Source organism: Tenrec ecaudatus, chromosome 1 (genome assembly GCF_050624435.1).
Source record: "Tenrec ecaudatus isolate mTenEca1 chromosome 1, mTenEca1.hap1, whole genome shotgun sequence".
Taxonomy (NCBI): Eukaryota; Metazoa; Chordata; class Mammalia; order Afrosoricida; family Tenrecidae; genus Tenrec; species Tenrec ecaudatus.
Window position 1 is genome coordinate 115660181 of NC_134530.1, and position 19523 is coordinate 115679703.

The following is a 19523-nucleotide window of genomic DNA, read 5'->3' on the forward strand; positions in this document are numbered from 1 at the left end:
CTATGCACACTGCACATATCTTACTTTGAAGTAAAATAACAAAACGTGCAAAAACACCCGGCGGACCTGATAAACATCCGCGGCGGGCCGCATGTGGCCTGCGTGCGTAGTTTGAGGACCCCTGCGAGTCTAGCCCATTCAAGTGACTGCATTTTGGCTTGTGTACAGGTTCCGTTGGAGCGTGATGAAGTGCTGTGCAATTCTGTACAACATTACCCATGATTTGTTGTGCCCCACACCGCACTGCAAACATCTTTCAGAAGCTGTTTGCTTTCGGCCAGGGTCCACCTGGCATCAGCAGTGATGTGTCCGTGCACGTCCCTTTCTGAACCCTTTTGCACAGCTGACAGTTCCTATAGATGTACGGCTGCCGTCGTTTTAAAATTATACTCAGCACAAGTTTGCTTGTCTGTGATATCAATGACAATTTTGATCGTTTCCACATTCTGTCTGATTGCCTTTTTGGAATATAAACAAATAGGAATTTCTTTCCATCAGCTAACCAGATAGCTGCCTCCAAATTACTTGGTATAGATAAATAAGTTTCTAGCATTGGGTGTTTGTTGAAAGAACTCAACTGGTATTCTGCCAATTCCTAGGTGTTTATTTGGTTTTCTTTACTAATGCCTTCGGTGTAGCTTAAATATCAGTACCAGTGGTTCTTGATCTTATGCTACCTCCTGAAATGTTTGACTGTCAGCTGTTTGTGTTTAGTATCATTAGTGATTCTGCGGATCCCTTCCATCTTCTTTGGATATTCCCTGCATTATTCAATCCCCACCACCATAGGGTATTTTAGCAAAGCAGCTCAAAGCTTCAATCCCCCCCCCCCCCCCCCCCCCGCCTCAGTTCTTTTAGCTAAGAATGCTGGTCATGTTCTCTTTGGGTTTTATAGTGGCAGGCGTTTGCTATTTCATCATAATACTTTGCTGTATTTTTTCAATCTGTTCTTTGAAGTCTTTTATTTAGCTCGTTTACTTCATTTATTCCCTCCATTTTAGCTACATACTTAGCTCTCAAGAACAAGTTTCAGAGTCTCCTCTGACATCCACTTTGATCACTTTCCTTTTTTACTGTCTTTTAAATTACTTTTCAGTCTTTATTTATGATGTTCTGTCTTCCCATAACTCTGTAATAATAACCCAGAAAATCACAGAAAGACCATCTTTAAATTTAGATACCAAGGAGTAAACTATTCCTATTAAGCAAAGATGTGGAGTCTACATCATTTTATCATTAAGGATATTTTAAAAACCAGCTAATCCTACCATATTGACAAAATTAATCTGTGGCTAAATAATTATTTAATAAAGTATATGATTTCCATAGCAATTTTTTGCTTTCAAAATAAAAATTTGTAAGTGTGTGAGAAAAGTTGACAAGTATTTTCCCTCTCAGTACGAAAATAATCTAGAAACAGTATCTACTTGCATAATTTCAGAAGACATAATTTCATTCATTTATTCATTAAAAATTCATTAGATGCTGACAAAGTGTCAGTACTATAGAATTATGATTTATTAAGCTGCATCTAATATGTTAAATTAGTATTTCTATTTAGGCAGCTAACTAAAATTGTCACATTATTGGTATAGTCACAATTTATTTTGTTTTATATTATAAAGTAATGTAATGATATTTCAGAGTATCTCCTCAGCTTACTTTACAAGCCCTGAGGGAGCATCTTGGTGAGTTCCTTGGTGAAGAAGCTGTTGCAGAAAAATTTTTATTCCTGAAATGCATAGGAAATAATCTCGCTGTGGTAAGTTTCTTATTTTTTTCCTTCCAGTTAAAAGAAAGCATCCTTTAACAAATTATACTTCTTAAATGATTACCAACTCAGTACTTTAATATGCTATGAAGTATGTAATCTACATAAAAATTAATGAAATAGAAATATCACTAAGCATATAGGTCATCAAGAAGAGATGGGTTTGAACTGAATGTCAGGTACTGCAATGATACAGAGCTTATTCCACTTGCAAATTTTCTTGAAAGGAATACACACACACTTAAGCCTTTCAAAGCAAGTACTAGCATTCTGGAGACACATCGATTATAATATTTTGAACCACAACTATCCAAGTTCTATATGAAAATTAATGAGCTCCAACATTTTTTAGAGTCAGCTGTTTATATACTGGAGACTCCTGTTTGTGGTTTCTGTGATTTAGTTGACAATGAGTCAGCATCAACTTGAGAGCAGTTTGCTTGTTTGTCTCTTTTACGGTACTCCTGTTATCCATAAGATTTTAATTGGCTGATTTTCAGAAGGTGAATGCCAAGTTTTTTTTCTTCTAGTATGTCTTAGTCTAGAAGCTCTGCTGAAATCTATCCAAGGTGAATGATCCTGCAAGCCACAGTAGCACCACAAATTGACATAATAAATGAAGACAAAATTGAAGTTCTCAGTGATTTCCTTTGCTTGGATCAACAGTCAATGTGTATGGAAGCAGCAGTAAGGAAATCCAACAGCATATTGTGTTAGGCAAGTCAGCTGTAAAAGACTTCTTTCAAGTTCTCAAGAGCAAAGGTGGCACCTTGATGTATAAGGGATGCCTGGTGCTCGCCAGGATGTTTAAGTCATCTCATATATGTGTGAAAGTTGATTGATGAAAAAGGAAAGGTGCATAATCGATGCATTCAGTTCGGGGTGTTGATGAAGAGTATTGAACATACCCTCGACTGTTAAAAGAACAAACAAATCAGTCTTAAAAGAAATTCAACCAAATGTTCCTGAGTATTCCAGGTGGCAACACCTTGACTCACTTATTTTGGACACATGGTCAGGAAATGCCAATCTCTAGAAAAGGACATCATGCTTGATAAAGTCAGTGAACACTAGAGAAACCTGTAGTGAAACAGATGGACTCATTAGCCACACAATGAACTCAAGTCTTTGAAGGTAGCACGGAACTGGGCAACATGTTGTTCTGCTGTATATTACTTATGTACTGCTACTGAGTAAGTTCTGACTGATAGCCCCCTTTAGGGCAGGGTAGAACTGTACCTGTGAATCCCAGAGGCTTTGTCCTAGCGTAACGCTCCCTCTACCGGAGCTTTTGCACAGTGAGATATAAGACGCTACCTCTAGAAGCTTCGTCATCTTTCTGAGCAGAAGAAAAAGGGTAGTGTACCCTCGCCTTTTGTCCCATGCGGAGCGCAGGGTGCCATCTTCTAGTGGAGGAAGCTAAAGATCCACACTGATTCCGTGTTCCAGCTGCGTTCTCCTAGTCGCCGTGTTTGGCGTCTCTTTTTTACCTAGCTTTCTCCTCCCACCCTGACTCTCCAGGTGGCACTTTTCTGCGGTGGGAAAGCTAGTCAGGGAAAGAGAAGCCAGTTTCTACAAAATTACGCAAAATATGGATTTTCAGGCCTAAACTTGTTGCTACCCGGTGTGGAAGTTTTGTTTTAATTATTGATAAAATGTATTCAACAAATATCCGGATACTGTTCTTGGAGAGAAAAAAAGCCTTAGTAGCATAGTGAGCTGAGCATTGAACTGCTAGCCACAAGGCCAGTAATCGGAAACTGCCAGCTGCTTGGCCAGTCAAGAGTTAGCAGTCTCAGAAATTCACGGGGACAGTTCGACCATGCCCTTAGGGCCTCTTGAATCAGAATCAAATCAATATCTGTGAATTTGGGTTTTTTTAACCCCCTGGGACAGTTCTGGAAAAAGTAGTCGTTGGTGGCTGGGGCCATGGATTGGACAAAAAAAAGAACTGTACCTGTGGGTTTCTGAGACTGTTCCTCTTTATGGGAGTAGAAAGCCTCATTTTTCTCCCATAGAGCGGCGGGTGATTTTGAACTGCTGATCTTGTGGGTGGGTCAACGCATAATGACTATGCCGCCAGAGCTCCTTATGTTGTACATTAGGTTGTCATATATGGGACTTTACTTAATGGCACGGAATAACAATATGGCCGTTGCTTACCTGTGGGTTTTTCTAAACAGAAGTATTCCTGTTGGAATTCCTAACCCAAAATACGAATCTAGGAAAATTGGGAGTCATCAAAAATGAAGTGTGTTGGGGTTACAGGGTCCCCAACATTTGAACGGGTCCTCAGGAGCAACTTTGCCTTTTTGAAAAATGATAGAGACAGATAGAGAGAGGGACACAGAGGCTCCTTGTCCCTATGTCCTGACTGAGAGTGAATATATTTTCCAATGGCTATGTAGAATGGGGCTTACAGATCTTTCTAAAGGTATACATGTCATACAGTGAACATATTACATAGTCAATGGGTAATATCATAAGTGGGTAGCAGTCAACAAACAATGAGTGAGTCACCATCTTGACCTAATGCTAGTTGACCTCCAACACCACTGAGCCCTCCCTAGGGGTACAATCTATCAGAAGAGTTTGCTACATTTTACTGCGGGTTAGCTATAAAACCTGATTGCTCCTATCTACAAATAACCTTCAGGCATAGTGAAGTAGCCAGATACAGGAATTATTCATCTTATATGGTAGCTCCCTTATAACTGCTCCTTAATGGAGGGCTATTATGTTATTCAGCCTGGAGAACATGTACATATTTGAAAACATTTCTATCTCAGAACTATGGAGATCTTTCTCAAAATTGCTAGTTTTCTATGCCCATGGTTTCAAGTGTTGAAATAAGGCCAAATACACTCTACCAAGTCCTCCGTTTACCATAGAAATGGAACATATCCTAGATATTAGTGAGTTCAAATGAATTGACATTGGCCATTTTGAGTCAGACAATCATGTTTACTCTCCAGGGAATGACAAATCCATGAGGAATAGCATTGCATTCATCATCATAAAGGACATTTCAAGATTAATTTTAAAGTACAATACTATGTATGATAGGATAATATCTATGTGTTTACAAGGAAGACCAGTTAATACAACTATTCTTCTAGTTTATGCACCAGCCATTAAAGCCAACGATGAAGACATTGAAAAGTTATATCAAATTCTTCTTTCTGAAATGAATCAAACCTGAAATAATTATACATTGATAATTGGTGATTAGAATGTAAAAGTTGGAAACAAAGAGCAAGGATCAGTAGTTATAAAATACAACCTGTGTGATGGATATAAAGCTGGACATCAGATGACAGAATTTTACAAGACCAATGAATTATTCATTTAAGTACATAGACAGAGACTATATATGTGTACCTCAGCAAACGAAATACCCAGGGATCAAATTCACTAGATCTGTGGGAAGAGATAATAGGGAACTCAATAACAGTCCAAACAAAATAAAGGGCCATCTGTGGAACAGACCACAGGTTGTAAATTCAGGTTGTCGCAGAAGAAAATTAGCATAAGTGTGGGAAACTGAGAACTGGGAAGAGAGTGAATGTGGACAAATTTTCTACACTCACATTTAAGGAGTCTTTAGGGAAAAAAGTAAAGAATTATAATGAAATGTGCAGAGGTAGAAAACCAAGAGCATATCTCAAGCTGAAAGAACTGAAGAAAAAAATCAAACCTCAGATTGCAATATTGAAGGATTTTATGGGTAAAATATTGAGTGATGCTAAAAGCATCACACAAGATAGAAGGAATACACAGGGACACTATACGAGAAAAGATTAGTCATTATTCAACCATTTCAAGAGATAGCCTATAATCAAGAACCATGGGATTGAAGGAATAACTCCAATCTGCAAACTAAAGGCATTAGCAAAAATTGCGAGGCTCCAGAAATCGACAATACCAACGGAAATATGGAGATCCATATTTGTTCTAATTTCAAAGAAAGGTGAACCGACAGAATATGGAAATTGTTGAACTGTGTCCTTAATGAGACATGCAAGTTAATTTTGCTCAATAGATCACAGTAGTATATCCACAGAGAGCTAAGAAATTCAAGTTGGATTCAGAAGAAACAAGGAAGGATTATTATTGCTGACATCAGATGGGTCTTGACTGAAAGCAGCGGATTTAGAAAGATGTTTAGTTTTGTCATATGGATTATTCAGAGGCATTCAATGGTGCTGATAACAATAAACTATGGAAAATGTTGCAAAGAATGGAAATTCCAGAATACTTAATTGTGCTCATGCTGAACCTGTTCACAGACCAAGAGGCAGTCATTTGAATAGACAATAATTTAAAATCAGGAAAGTTTTGTCATAGTGTTGCAATCTATCATGATACTTATTAAATATATATGCTGAGCAAATAATCAGAGAAGCCTGATTACATGAGGAAGAGTATGACATCAGAATTGGATGCCGTATGCAAATAATGCCACCTCAGTGTGAAACAGAAGAGAACTTGAGGCACACTCTGATGAAGACCAAGAATATTGCTTTCAATATAGATCAAAACTCAGTACAAAAAATAGAGAAAACTAAAACTCAATTGATATATTACATCCTAATAAATGAAGAAAAGACTGAAGCTGTCAGTGATTTCATTTCAATTGGATCCACAATCAATGTCAATGGAAGCAACAGGCAAGAAATCAAACACTATACTGACTTGGGCAAAGCTACTGCTCAAGACTTCTTTTAAAGTGTTAAAACACAGATGTCACATTAAGCACTAAAGTGTGCCTGACATAAGCCCTGTTACTTTAAATTGCCTCATACTCATGTAAAAGCTGGAAATGAATAAGGAAGACTACAGAAGAGCGAATCCCTTTAAATATCAGTGTTGAAAAGAATACTGAGTGTGTCATTGACTGTCAGAAGAACAAATTAATCTATCTTGGAAGAGTACAGCCAAAATGATCCTTAGACATGAGGATATGCAGATGACACACCTTGCTTTCTAAACATGAGAACTTGAAGCACTTGCTGCTGAAGATCAAGGATGTTACTTTGAGTACTATGGTTTGCCTGACCCAACCCGCGGTATTTTCAATTACCTCATTGGGAGGTGAAGCTGGACCCTGAACAAGGAAGACAGAATTGATGTGTTTGAATTAGAGTGCTGATGAAAAATATTGAAAGTGCCATGGGCTGGTAAAAGAGCAAACGAATTAATCTGTCTTGGAAGAAGTATAGTCAGAATGCTCCTTAGAGGCAAGGATGGCAAGATTTCGATTTACACACTTTGGATATGTTGCCAGGAGAGACCAGTCCCTGGAAAAGAACATCATGCTTGGTATAGTAGAGGGGCAGTGAAAAAGAGGAAGACCCTCGGCAAGATGCACTGACATCGTGGTTACAACCATGGCTCAAGCATGGGAACCATTGTGTGGATGGCGCAGTAGCAGGCTGTGTTTTGCTCTGTTGTATACAGGGGCACTATAAGGTGGAACTGACTTGATAGCACCTACCAACAGCAATATGTTTAAGGCAGCAGTAGCCTCATCTTTCTCCCACGGAGCTGCTAGTGGGTGCCAGTCTCTGCAGTGAACAGTCCAATGCTTACCCAACGCTGCCGCCAAGGCTCCTTCTTCATCCTGGGAAGACCTAATAAAGGGGTCTTGATAAAACCTATTTGAATTGAGGGTCATTTTTTCACCTAGAACAAGTGTCATCCAGGTATAGTTGTTTTCATATAAGTATTCTAAGGTTTTATTTGCAACCGCCCATATATAATACTAATTAATGTTAATAAATGGAATTGTATTACCTTGAAGGAAAAAATAAGAAGATATGAGGATAGCTAGACTTTGCCTCACTTACTTTGGGCATGTAATGAGGAGAGATTGGTCCCTGGAGAAGAACATGAGGTTTGGTAAGGTGGAGGATCAGTTAAAAGGAGGAAGACACTCATGAAATGTATTGACACAATGCCTGCACCCATGGGCTCAAGAGTAACCATTGTGAGGGGCAATTGTGTACAGCATTGCTATGAAGCAGAGCCCACTCAGCAGCACTAACAACACTATCACATGGAGTTGTGAGGAGTAAATGAACTAAAATATGTAAAATATTTATAATAGTGCCTGGCACATGGTGAATCCATATAAATAACCACCATAATTATTTTTATTAAAAATAAATTTATATTAGATAGAGTGAATAGAAATAAGATTACATTGTAATTCTTTTCAAGAATTTAATCCTAATTACTAGCTTTTAATCATGACTTACATATAACTAAAATACAAGAAAGTTCCAAAAAGTTCATGGCAAAATGGGATTAAAAGATAAAGGAATTTTTTTTCTTTTTTTTTAAACGTTTTATTAGGGGCTCGTACAACTCTTATCACAGTCCATATATATACATACATCAATTGTATAAAGCACATCTGTACATTCTTTGCCTTAATTTTCTTTTCTTTCTTTTCCCTTTTCTTTTTTTACATTTTATTAGGGACTCATACAACTCTTATCACAATCCGTACATATACATACATCAATTGTATAAAGCACATCCATACATTCCCCGCCCCAATCATTCTCAAAGCATTTGCTCTCCACTTAAGCCCTTTGCATCAGGTCCTCTATTTTTACCCCCTCCCTCCCCGCTCCCCCCTCCCTCATGTGCCCTTTGTAATTTATACATCGTTATTTTGTCATATCTTGCTCTATCCGGAGTCTCCCTTCCCCCACTTCTCTGTCGTCCCTCTCCCAGGGAGGAGGTCACATGTGGATCCCTGTAATCAGTTCCCCCTTTCCAACCCACTCACCCTACACTCTCCCAGCATCGCCCCTCACACCCTTGGTCCTGAAGGTATCATCCACCCTGGATTCCCTGTGCCTCCAGCCCTCATATGTACCAGTGTACAACCTCTGCCCTATCCAGCCCTGCACGGTAGAATTCGGATCATGGTAGTTGGGGGGAGGAAGCATCCAGGATCTGGGGGAAAGCTGTGCTCTTCGTCGGTACTACCTTGCACCCTGACTGACCCATCTCCTCTCCTAAGCCCCTCTATGAGGGGATCTCCAGTGGCCGACACTGTGGCTTTGGGTCTCCACTCTGCACTTCCCCCTTCATTCAATGTGGTATATATATAAATATATATATATATATACACACACATACACACACATATTCTTTTTTTTTTTGTGCATGATGCCTTATACCTGGTCCCTTTGGCACCTCGTGATCGCACTGGCTGGTGTGCTTCTTCCATGTGGGCTTTTTTGCTTCTGAGCTAGATGGCCGCTTGTTTGTTTTCAAGCCTTTAAGACCCCAGACACTATCTCTTTTGATAGCCGGGCACCATCCGCTTTCTTCGCCACATTGATAAAGGAATTTTTACATGACCTTTTTGAAGCCCTTTTGTACATAGCTTCGGCAAAATTATATATATATATATATATATATATATATATATATATATATATATATATATATATATATATATATATATATATATGCAAACCTCAGTTTCCAAGGTCGTGAGACCAGAAGAACTAGATGGTGCCTAGCCACCACTATCAATTGCTCTCAAAGGGATCCCATTCCAGGATGAAGTGAAAGAAAAATGTGAAATAAAACTCAAAATCATTTTTAAAAGAAACCTAGAATTACTGGTCAGATTGACTGTGGACCTCCCAGTTACCTTTACTCGCCCTTCAGATCTGGAAAGTGACTACGTGTGGCCCTTAGTCACCCTTCAGTTCTGTAACTGAATTCACCCTCATGGCACAATTTTCAGCCAAATAATAATCAAGGATCTAAGGGGACCTTGAAATAATCAAGCATTTCCCCAAGGACAAAGTTCAGAAGGATTAGGAAAGACAGAGAAATGGAAACAGGAAGTACAGGGAGGAAGTAAGGTAAGTGATGTTCCATTGAGGGGGTTGCAATCTATGAGGTGGAACCGAATGTGTATGGATTGTTGAATGTAAAAGCCATGATCTACCTGTTCTGTAAACCTTGACCCAATTCACATGAAAAGGTTAAAACCTTACACTCAGAAATGCTGCAATAGCTTTTTTTACTCTCTCTCATTTATTTTTAGGTGAAGGCAAAGCAAGAATCAGAACTGAAACTCAAATCATTTGCTCCTCCCTATGTATGTAATGTGTCATTTTAACTTATGCTAATTACTTTAATTTACATTTTCACAACTTATAAAAGAGATTTCAAAAATTTCTCTATGTTTTAGGCTCTTCAACCAGAATTATATTTGCTTCCCATAATGGACCATTTAGGAAATATTTATTCAGCCTCGTCAACGGTTACATTAGATGGTGAGCAAACTGGAAACACTGTTACTGGGGAAAATGGAACAGCCCACAGACCATTCAGCGTGATTTTGTCCAAGGAAAACTCTGGAAGAGATTCCCAGTTGTTAGCAAACCCTTTGAAAGAGCTTCTCAAGACGAGTCCAGCAGGTGATTTCAACTGGCTTGGGAAAGACAAAGAGATGATCTTGGTTCATTGTAGCCGTCAGAGTCATGAGTGAGTGCTGGGCAAGCCTAGCATTGCTAACGCACGCACGCAGTACAAAAGGAAAGTTACAACTCAATTTAGAGTGTTACTGTTTTCATCTGGTGGGAGAAAAGCACATTTGAAATACTGAGGGAAAGGTTCAAATGAAAATAGTTGCAGCACTGTAGCTCTGCCACCTGTAGTTACTTCATAGTCCAATAGATTCAGATATGGTGAAGATAAGAAGACCAAAGGGAAGAGAAAGAAAGTGATGTACTGTATTACCCCTCAGTATTTCTCTGAGGCCAGGAGGATTTTATGTAGGACGCAGTGTCAAACAAGGGCAAATGTTAAGTTAGCTTCACTGGGGACAGTTGTATTTCAAAGATTTTTTAAAAATAATTTTAAAAAGTTTTTATATGACTGATAATTAGATTCTGGGAAAAATTATAAGTAAATTTTAAGTTATTTAAATAAAAACATACTTATAAACATTCCATGAAGAAATTGAAAAAAAATCTATTGAACTTTTGAACCATTTTACATATTCTTTGTCAAGAAGAAATTAATATATTAAACATTTGTAAATGAAATAACTTTGTAGATGAAATGACAAAATACATGACTGCCACAGCATACAGTAATTCATAACCAGTTACATATTTTTTCTGGTTTTTAAATTAGCAATTAGTATATTCTAAGGTTATGGTGTACCCAGTGATTTTCCAAACTTAGTACTTTCTTTAATTTTAGCAACATTTAATTCTAGGACAAGTCAAAGAGTATTGCTATAATTTGTTGTTGTTGTTGTTAGTTCCCTTTGAGTCACTTCCTACTCCGTGACCCCATTTACAGCAGAACAAAACACTCCTCAGTCTTGCACCAGCCTCACAATTGTTGTGAGGATTTAAGCTTGTTGTAGCCACTGTGCCAGTCCATCTCAGTAAGACTCTTCTGTGTCATTGACTCTCTGCTTTACCAAGCATGATGCCCGCTCCAGAGAATGGTCTTTCCTGAGAAAGAGTTGTGAGACACTGGCAGTCCTTGAAGTCTTGAGGGCCATCAGGTATTCCTCTGTAGAAAGAGAGAGAGCTAGGCTATCCCAGCACAGGCAGCAAACAGCAAGGCCAACTTTCAGCCAGGTCACCAACTCAGTCCCCAGCTCCAGAGGTGTACATTCCAATTGTGTGGTCTCAAAGCGACCTCAACTCACAGCGACACAGTCCACAGGCTAGGCGTCCCACAGGTAGTGTGCCCTTTAAATTGAGGCACAGAACAAGCAAGGCAGCTGCACACTGGTCCGATGATTAAAGAGCGAGAGACAAGAAAGGCAAGGCTCACTGAGCCACTTATCTCTCTGCCCTTCAATTAATCCCACTTGTGTTTATTGCCCAGGCTGGCACAATAAACTATCTCATTTACCAACACCATAATTCAAATATTTCAATTCTTCTTTGGTCTTCCATATGTATTGTCCAGTTTTGACATGAATATGAGGCCATTGGAAATAACAGGGCTTGTGCCAGGCACATTTTAGTGCTCAAAGTGATACCTTGGTTCTTTGATGCTGTAAAGAGGCCTTGTGCAGCAGATCTGCCCAGTTCAATACCGTATTTGATTGCTTGTCTGCTGCTTATATGAATGTTGATTGTGGATCCAATTAAGATGTCACTGACAGCTCCAGTCTTTTCTTCATTTATCATACTGTGGTATGTTGATCAAGTTGTATCTTCTCTCTCTCCCTCTCTCTTCTTTTTACATTGAGTAGTAATACATACTGAAGGCTGTGTTCTTTGGTCTGTCTCAGAAAACACCTCAAATTCTCTTCAGTTTTAGCAGCAGGGCTGGGTCATCTGCACATGGCAGGTTATTCATGAGCCTTCTTTCAATTCTGTTGCCACTCCCTCCCTCATATAGTCCCAGATTATTTGCTCCCGATACAAATTGAATAAGTATGACTGAGTGAGACAACCCTGATACAAATCTTTCTGATTTTTTTAATTACTCGTTTTACTGGGGGTTCTTACAAATCATGTAACAAACATCAGTCAATAGTATTAAAAACACGTGTACATATGTTGCTATCAACATTTTCAAAACAATTTCTTTCTACTTGAGCCCTTCGTATCAGCTCTTCTTTTTGGCCCTCCCTCCACACCCTCCCACCCTTGTGAATCCTTGATCGATTATATATTATTATTGTTATTTGTGTCTTACATTGTCCATTGTCTCCCTTCACCCAGCTCTCTGTTATTTGTCCCCCTAGGGGTGCTATTTATCCAACCTTGTGATGGGTTCCCCCTGTGCCCCCTTTTTATATTTTAATGACTGCCTCCTAGTCTGTGTGCAAGCTTGACGTGAGCACAATTAAATGTTCTGGATTCTCATTCTTTGCAATAGTATTCATAGTTTATTATGATCTATACAGTTGAATGCTTTTGCACAGCCAGTAAAACACAAGTAAACTTCTTTATAATATTTTCTGCTTTTAGCCAAGATTCATCTGACATCAGCAATAACACCCCTCCTTTGATTTCAGCATGGGTTTCTCTTCATTGATTTTTTTTCCTGTTGATATACTGCCGCAATCAATTTTTTCATTATCTTCAGCAAAATTGTATTTGCATGTGATATTATTGTTATTGCTAGATAATTTCTGCATTCTGCTTGATAATCCTGCATTAACAGGATAAATCTGTTAGGCCTCCTTTCTTTGGAATAGGCAGTCATAAAATCTTTTCCTACTTGTTGGCTGTCTTCCAAATTTCTTGCCATAGACTCCTGAGTGCTTCCAACACTGCATCAACTTGTCGAAACACTTAAGTTGGTATTCCATCAATTTCTGAAGCCTGTTTTTCTTGAATGCCTTCAGAAGAGCTTGAACTTCTTCCTTTAATACCATTGGTGCTTGATCATATGCTGCCTCTTGAAAACAAACATTAACCATTGATTTTTGGTACAGTTACTCTCTGTGTATTCTTTCCACCATCTTTTGCATTATTCAATATTTCTCCCCATAGCATCCTTCAGTAGTTCCATTTGGGGCTTGAATTTTTCTTTCTAGTTGTTTCAGCTTGAGACATACTTAGCAAGTTCTCTTTTAGTTTTTGAATACCAGGTCTTACGAAATCATAGAAACCATTATTCAACAAAAATATCAAACTGTGAAGCTGTTGTTTCTCAACACATCTTCCATCTATATTTATACATTTGTGAAGGCGGTGTTTCTATTTTTGTAATCCTTCTCTAAGAATTTTGTGCTCTTTGACTTAGAGACTGAAATCATGTTTTTTTTCAATTTTTTTTTTCTGAGCCAAGGAAAAGAATGTTTGGAAACTAATTGTGATAGCAATAGTACAATATTGCTTGATGTGCTTGAACTATGGAATGATATAATGTATGTATTAACTGCCAAGTAAAAAGTATAAAAAGAAGAAGTCTGCAGGAGTGAGGCTGTCGGATGGATGGTGTTGTTTCCCAATGGATTTCTCATTGCACTGCCCTTGCTGTCCTAAAAGGCAGGCAGGTGCCTTGCTCTGGTGGGAAAAATTCCTGGGCAAAATGTTCTGGGCCTTTTTTTTTACTAATGCTGGTTTCAACTTACTTAAAACTTCTTTTTAACATGTCCCTGTGGTCATCTTTTAACCTTCAAGAAATCGAGATTACCCCCTTGGAGACAGCAGTCGGTGTAAGACATAAAACACACCAATTTTTAAATTATCAAGGGTTCAGGAGGGAAGAAGGGTTGGGAGGGGGATGGTGGCAACATATATATAAAGGTGTTTGACACAATGCATAGACGTATGGATCGTGATGAGAGCTGTAAGAGCCCCCAAAAACGTGATTTAAAAAAAAGATTACCCCCTTTGGAATGCTCAGAAATAGTCTTCATAACTTTCTGAACTGATCTCTCTGCCTTGAATTTAACTGGTTCAGCAAATCTCCTTGGAAGCCTCTGTTTTGATAGGACCTTTTTTATTTGAAGCCACCTTAATGAGACTAAGATAAGTATACAGACAGCAGAAAAATGGGTAAGAGGAGACAGTGGTCTGTGTAAGACATGAAATAATGAGGGAGGGAGGGAGGGTAGAGGTGGGAGGGGAAAACGAGGAGCTGATACCAAGGGCTCAAGTAGAAAGAAAAAGTTTTGAGACTGATGTTGGCAACAAATGTACTTGACACAATGGATATGTATGTATGGATTGTGATAAGAGTTGTACGAGCCCCCAATAAAATGATTAAAAAATAAGTTTTATAAAGGAAAGAAAAGACACTAACATAAGTGTATTACTGAGAGAACTTATCTGCAGCCACCTACTTATTGCAGGTTCACATTTAAATATATTTTGCCAGGGATAAACCCATGTATGTATAAACTGATACTCTTGTTTCTTTTTTTTACTAAATCATTTTATTGGGGGCTCTTACAGCTCTTATAACAATCCATACGTCAGTTTTATCAGGCACATTTGTATGTATGGAGATAGAGATTTCTATCAACTTCTTTTTGCTCTATTGTTCAGAGATATTAATTTATATTGTCACAGAACAATTTTTCCCTTTATTTTCTCTTCCCCTCCCATCCCTGGGAACCACCAAAGAATGCTTATTTTAGTGTGAAAACCTTTTTGTTCATTCTTTTTAAAAATCATTTTATTGGGGCTCATATAACTTATCACAATCCATACATCTATCCATTGTGTCAGGCACATTTGTACATTTATTGTCATCATCATTCTCAAAACATTTTCATTCTACTTGAGCCTGTGGTATCAGTTCCTCATTTTTCTCCTCCTTCCCTACCCTCCCTCCCTCGCAAACCCTCGATAATTTATAAATTATTATTATTTGTTCATGTCTTACAGTGCTATCCGATGTCTCCCTTCACTAGGAATAATGGATGCAGATTCTATGTCCCTATCAAAAATTAACTTAGAATCTGTTGTGTTTGGCATTGTTGTTTCTTTTTCTATGTGGAGTAGGATAGTGATCTTTTATTTATTTTTTAATTTTTCTTTTACATTTATAAAGAAAACACTTTTATTGACAGTTAGGGGTCGCAGGACAGTTTTACAGGACAACAGACATAAAAGCCCCAAGACAACAGAGTGTACAGTGCGACAGGTTAATACTCTTCATCCTCATTCTCTCCATCTGCAGATAGTGATCTTTTAAACAGCTGATAATATTCATTTTTCCTTCACTTTAATGGAATGTATCTTTTTTGAAAAATCTGTTTGTTGTTCTTAAATGACTTTTCCAGTGCCAGCTGGGAATATATTGTAACAGCAAAACTAAAATTAAACAAATGCAAGCTTCAGGTTTTTATGTAAAATCTAGTAGCAAGAAAATGACACATTGCGTTGGGTAAATTTGCTGCACAAGACCTCTTTAAAATATCGAAAAGCAAGATTTTTACTTGGAGGACTAAGGTGTGCTTGGCCCAAGCCCTGGTATTTTCAGCGATCTCATATGCCTGTGAATTTGGACTTTGAATAAGGAAAGCCAAAGAAGAATCAATGCATCTGAATTGTGGTGAAGAATCTTGATGGTACCACGGGGGTGCCACAAGAACCACCAACATGCAGAGTGCCCCTTAGAGCCGGGAAGGCCAGACTTCACCTCACGTAATCCGGATATGTTGTCGGGAGCGACCAGCCCTGCGCAAGGATGTCATGCTTGGTAAAATGGTGGGCAGAAGAGAAGAGCGACTGTGCGGATGGCACAGGAGCGGGCAGTGCTCTATTCTGTTATCCACATGGTCGCTGTGGGCCAGCAGCAGATAGGGTGACAGGCCTTGAAAACAACTTTACAAATATTAATTCATGTTCTTTCCCTAAGTTATGACAAAACTGCTTACCCAAGGAAAATATTTTATATTAACTTTACCAGATTCATAGTTTTAAAAGTAATCAGTTGGAATATACATTCTAATATTTTAAAGATAGATTACATTATTTTTCCTACTTGGAAAAAGTCTCTTAAAGTGGAGGATGGTTTTTATAAATGGGATTGCATGTGAAATAACAAATGATATTATATGCTCTGTTATTTAAACCAGCTTTTTTTCTAGTGAAGATTTCTCATAACAAAAGATGCTTTTGGTAAAATGTGTCTGAAGACATTAAGTTTAGGTAAAATAGTATTTACCCTACTGTGCAGTTATGTGCTATAACAAGACAGAGAAATCCTATAATCAGTGTTTGTGTGTATTTGTGTAGGAGATCATGTTCCTTTAAGTGTTGCTTAATCTAACACCTACCAAATTAAATTGACCAAAGAATTATCTTTTCATATAAATTAATGTTTCAAAAAAAACCCTTAAGACATTGTTGCCATATAGCTCATATAGTTAAGTTTATAGAGTTTGGAAACATGGGATAAAATTATAGTCAATAAATATGAAAACAAAATTTTCTCTCAATATTTCTTAATCGTCTGAATTTTACTTGCCATGGCTGACCATCCACATCAGCTGGGGAGAAGCCCGTGCCACAGGAAAGCCAGCCGGGGGGAGGCCGCAGGAGACACACGGAGCTGCCGGGACCATCCCAATGCTCACACAATGATTACTGTAGCCCTGGAAAAAGGTAATTAGCATCCCTGTGGATTATACATGTTACACTCTAAGAGACTCTATAGGAGAGAGCTATCCAGCGAACTGATCGAGGGACTTATAATTAGAGCAAAGATATGAGTGAAATTATTCATATTTTTATTTTGAAACCTTTGTTTCAATCACTACCATTCTTTACTAGCACCTTTCCAATATAACAAGAGATTGATTTATTTAAACTTATTTTGTTACCACAAAGGGGTAATCTGTGGTATAGACATTGCACTGTGAATTGTATCTAGCTATAGGATAAGGAATTAGTATCACATATACTAAGTACATGGTTTCCATTTTCTTGAAGTTTTAATGTTATGTTTGTATTTCTAAAATATCAAATAAAATTTATAAAACATGGAATCGTATTTTAATATGACTTTCAAATCTGTCATTCCTCTTAAGTCAGAGTCCCTGGGAAAGTGAAGACGACATAGCTAATGTCAGTAGAAGAAAGGATAATCAGGTATGATTTTTAAGATTTTTGCTTAATTTAAATCAACTCCACAGCAATTGGTTTGGTTGTGTGAGGTATTCTCCATGCTAGAAGGCTATATGAATTTCTTCCCTAATAAAACAATTCCATTTACTCCCCCCTCAAACAAAAAGATTCTTGCTTAAATGTGTTAATGTAAGATAATATTTACACTGAAATCAAAATCTTAGATTGAAATGTCTAAGATTACTAGTGTCTAGGTAGTTCCCAATGTAGTAATGGTATTCCACTACAACTCCACATTTGGTCAGTTAGGGTGCACATAAATCAGATCATCTCATTTGTTTTTCTAGTTTTCCTTATTATGGCTTCTTGTTATCGCATTGTTATCAATCTAATCTGTGTCTCTGTCATATAGAGTCACTATGAGTTGGAATCAACGGAAAGGCAGTGAGGCATAGAGCAACTTCTCTCAAATTGTTCTTAAAGAGTATCTTGGTTATTTTTTACCTTTTTAACTTTTTAAAAAAAAATAAATCATTTTATTGGGGCTCATACAACTCTTATCACAATCCATACATACATCAATTGAGTAAAGCACCCTTATACATTCGTTGCCCTCATCATTCTCAAAATTCGCCTTCCACCTGGGTTCCTGGAATCAGCTCATTTTCCTTTTTTCCCTTCCCCTCCCTCCTGCCTTTTTAACTTTTATATAAAGTTAGATAAGTTTGTCAAGGTATAAAATAACACCTGGTAGAATTTAGGTTATATATAATCTATATAACAGAAATGAGAACTATGTCACTTTTATAGCATTTAATTTCCAGTCCATGGACACGGTATATTTCTCCAGTGATTTAATTCATGTTTAGTAGTTCTCAGTACAAAAACAAACTTTATTTTGATGACACAAGACACATCCAAAACCAAAATCACCGCTATCAAGTCAATTCCAGCTGATCATGACTCCATGACTCCATGGGACAGAGTAGACACCCTCTCTGGCAGTGGTTCTCAACCTGTGGGTTGTGACCCCATTGGGGTCGAATGAGCCTTTCACAAGGATCACCTAAAACCATCAGAAACACATATTTTCAATGATCTTAGGAACTGAGACACCGCTCCTCTATCATTCTCCAGGCGGGTCCGCCCATGTGCACATACGCCCACAGATGAGTAACCCGCACAAAGACGGATACCCATGCTACACCATGGGTTCAAGACAAAATTTCCTTTATTTGTCATTAGAAATAAATATTTCACAATACATAATGAGATTGTTTTGTGATTAATCACTATAATTATGTTCAGTTTATAACAATGAAACTACATCCTGCATATCAGATATTTACATTATGATTAATAACAATAGCAAAATTACAGTTACGAAGTAGCAATGAAAATACTTTTATGGTTGGGATCACCACAACACGAGGAACTGTATGAAAGGGTGGTGGTGTGGGGAAGGTTGAGAACCGCTGCTCTATGGGTTCCCCAGGCTGTAAGTCTTTACAGGACCAAAGAGCTTCATCTGTGGTGGCTTCCAACTGCTGGCCCACTTGTGCCCAGTATGCCTCCAGGACTCCTATAAAAACTCTCACACGGCTTGAAAGTCCAAGCAATATCAGGAGGTATGCTCCGTGACTCTGACCTATCCACTCTGCTCTTGCTCCCTGCTCTCAATAGATACCTATTTTTATTAGTTCCTGGGTTATCTTCTGTGTTTCTTTGTGAGAAAATAAGCCAATAGGAAAATAATTCAGCGTTTCTTTAAAATATAAACATGAATTAGTGTACTCTCAGCAACTTACTTAAGAGAAATGGAAGCTTATGGCCACACAAAGTCCTGCTCATGAATGTTCAAGGAGAATGGCCAAACAAGCAGTGGTGCAGACATGTCATGGATACTACCCAGCAATAAAAGAGAAATAGCCATTGATACACTTCGTAGTTTGGATGGGTCTCTAGGGAATTAGGTTAAGCAAAAAAAGTCAATCTCAAAAAGTTATGTGATAAATATGAGGGAGTACCCCGAAAAAATGGATTTTTTCAATGCTATGTATTTAATTTGTTTTACAAAACAACCTTATCACCCTCAAAGTACTCTCCATTATAATTAGTATATTTGTCAAATCTGCGATTCCATTATTGGAAACATTTTTCAAACTCATCTGTTTGGATGGCTGACAGCATCTCCCACGTTTTTTTCT

The 19523-nt window shown here is 38.0% G+C and overlaps 1 protein-coding gene across 1 annotated transcript in view; it reads left to right on the forward strand.

The window, feature by feature from the left end:
* SPATA1 (spermatogenesis associated 1) overlaps positions 1–19523 on the forward strand; it is a 91737-nt gene that overhangs the window by 25728 nt on the left and 46486 nt on the right. Inside the window, exons 3-7 of the mRNA XM_075538776.1 lie at positions 1645–1762; positions 9852–9905; positions 9999–10227; positions 16740–16854; positions 17280–17340. Coding sequence (XP_075394891.1) covers positions 1645–1762; positions 9852–9905; positions 9999–10227; positions 16740–16854; positions 17280–17340 — 577 coding nt within the window. The remainder of the gene's footprint in view (positions 1–1644; positions 1763–9851; positions 9906–9998; positions 10228–16739; positions 16855–17279; positions 17341–19523) is intronic.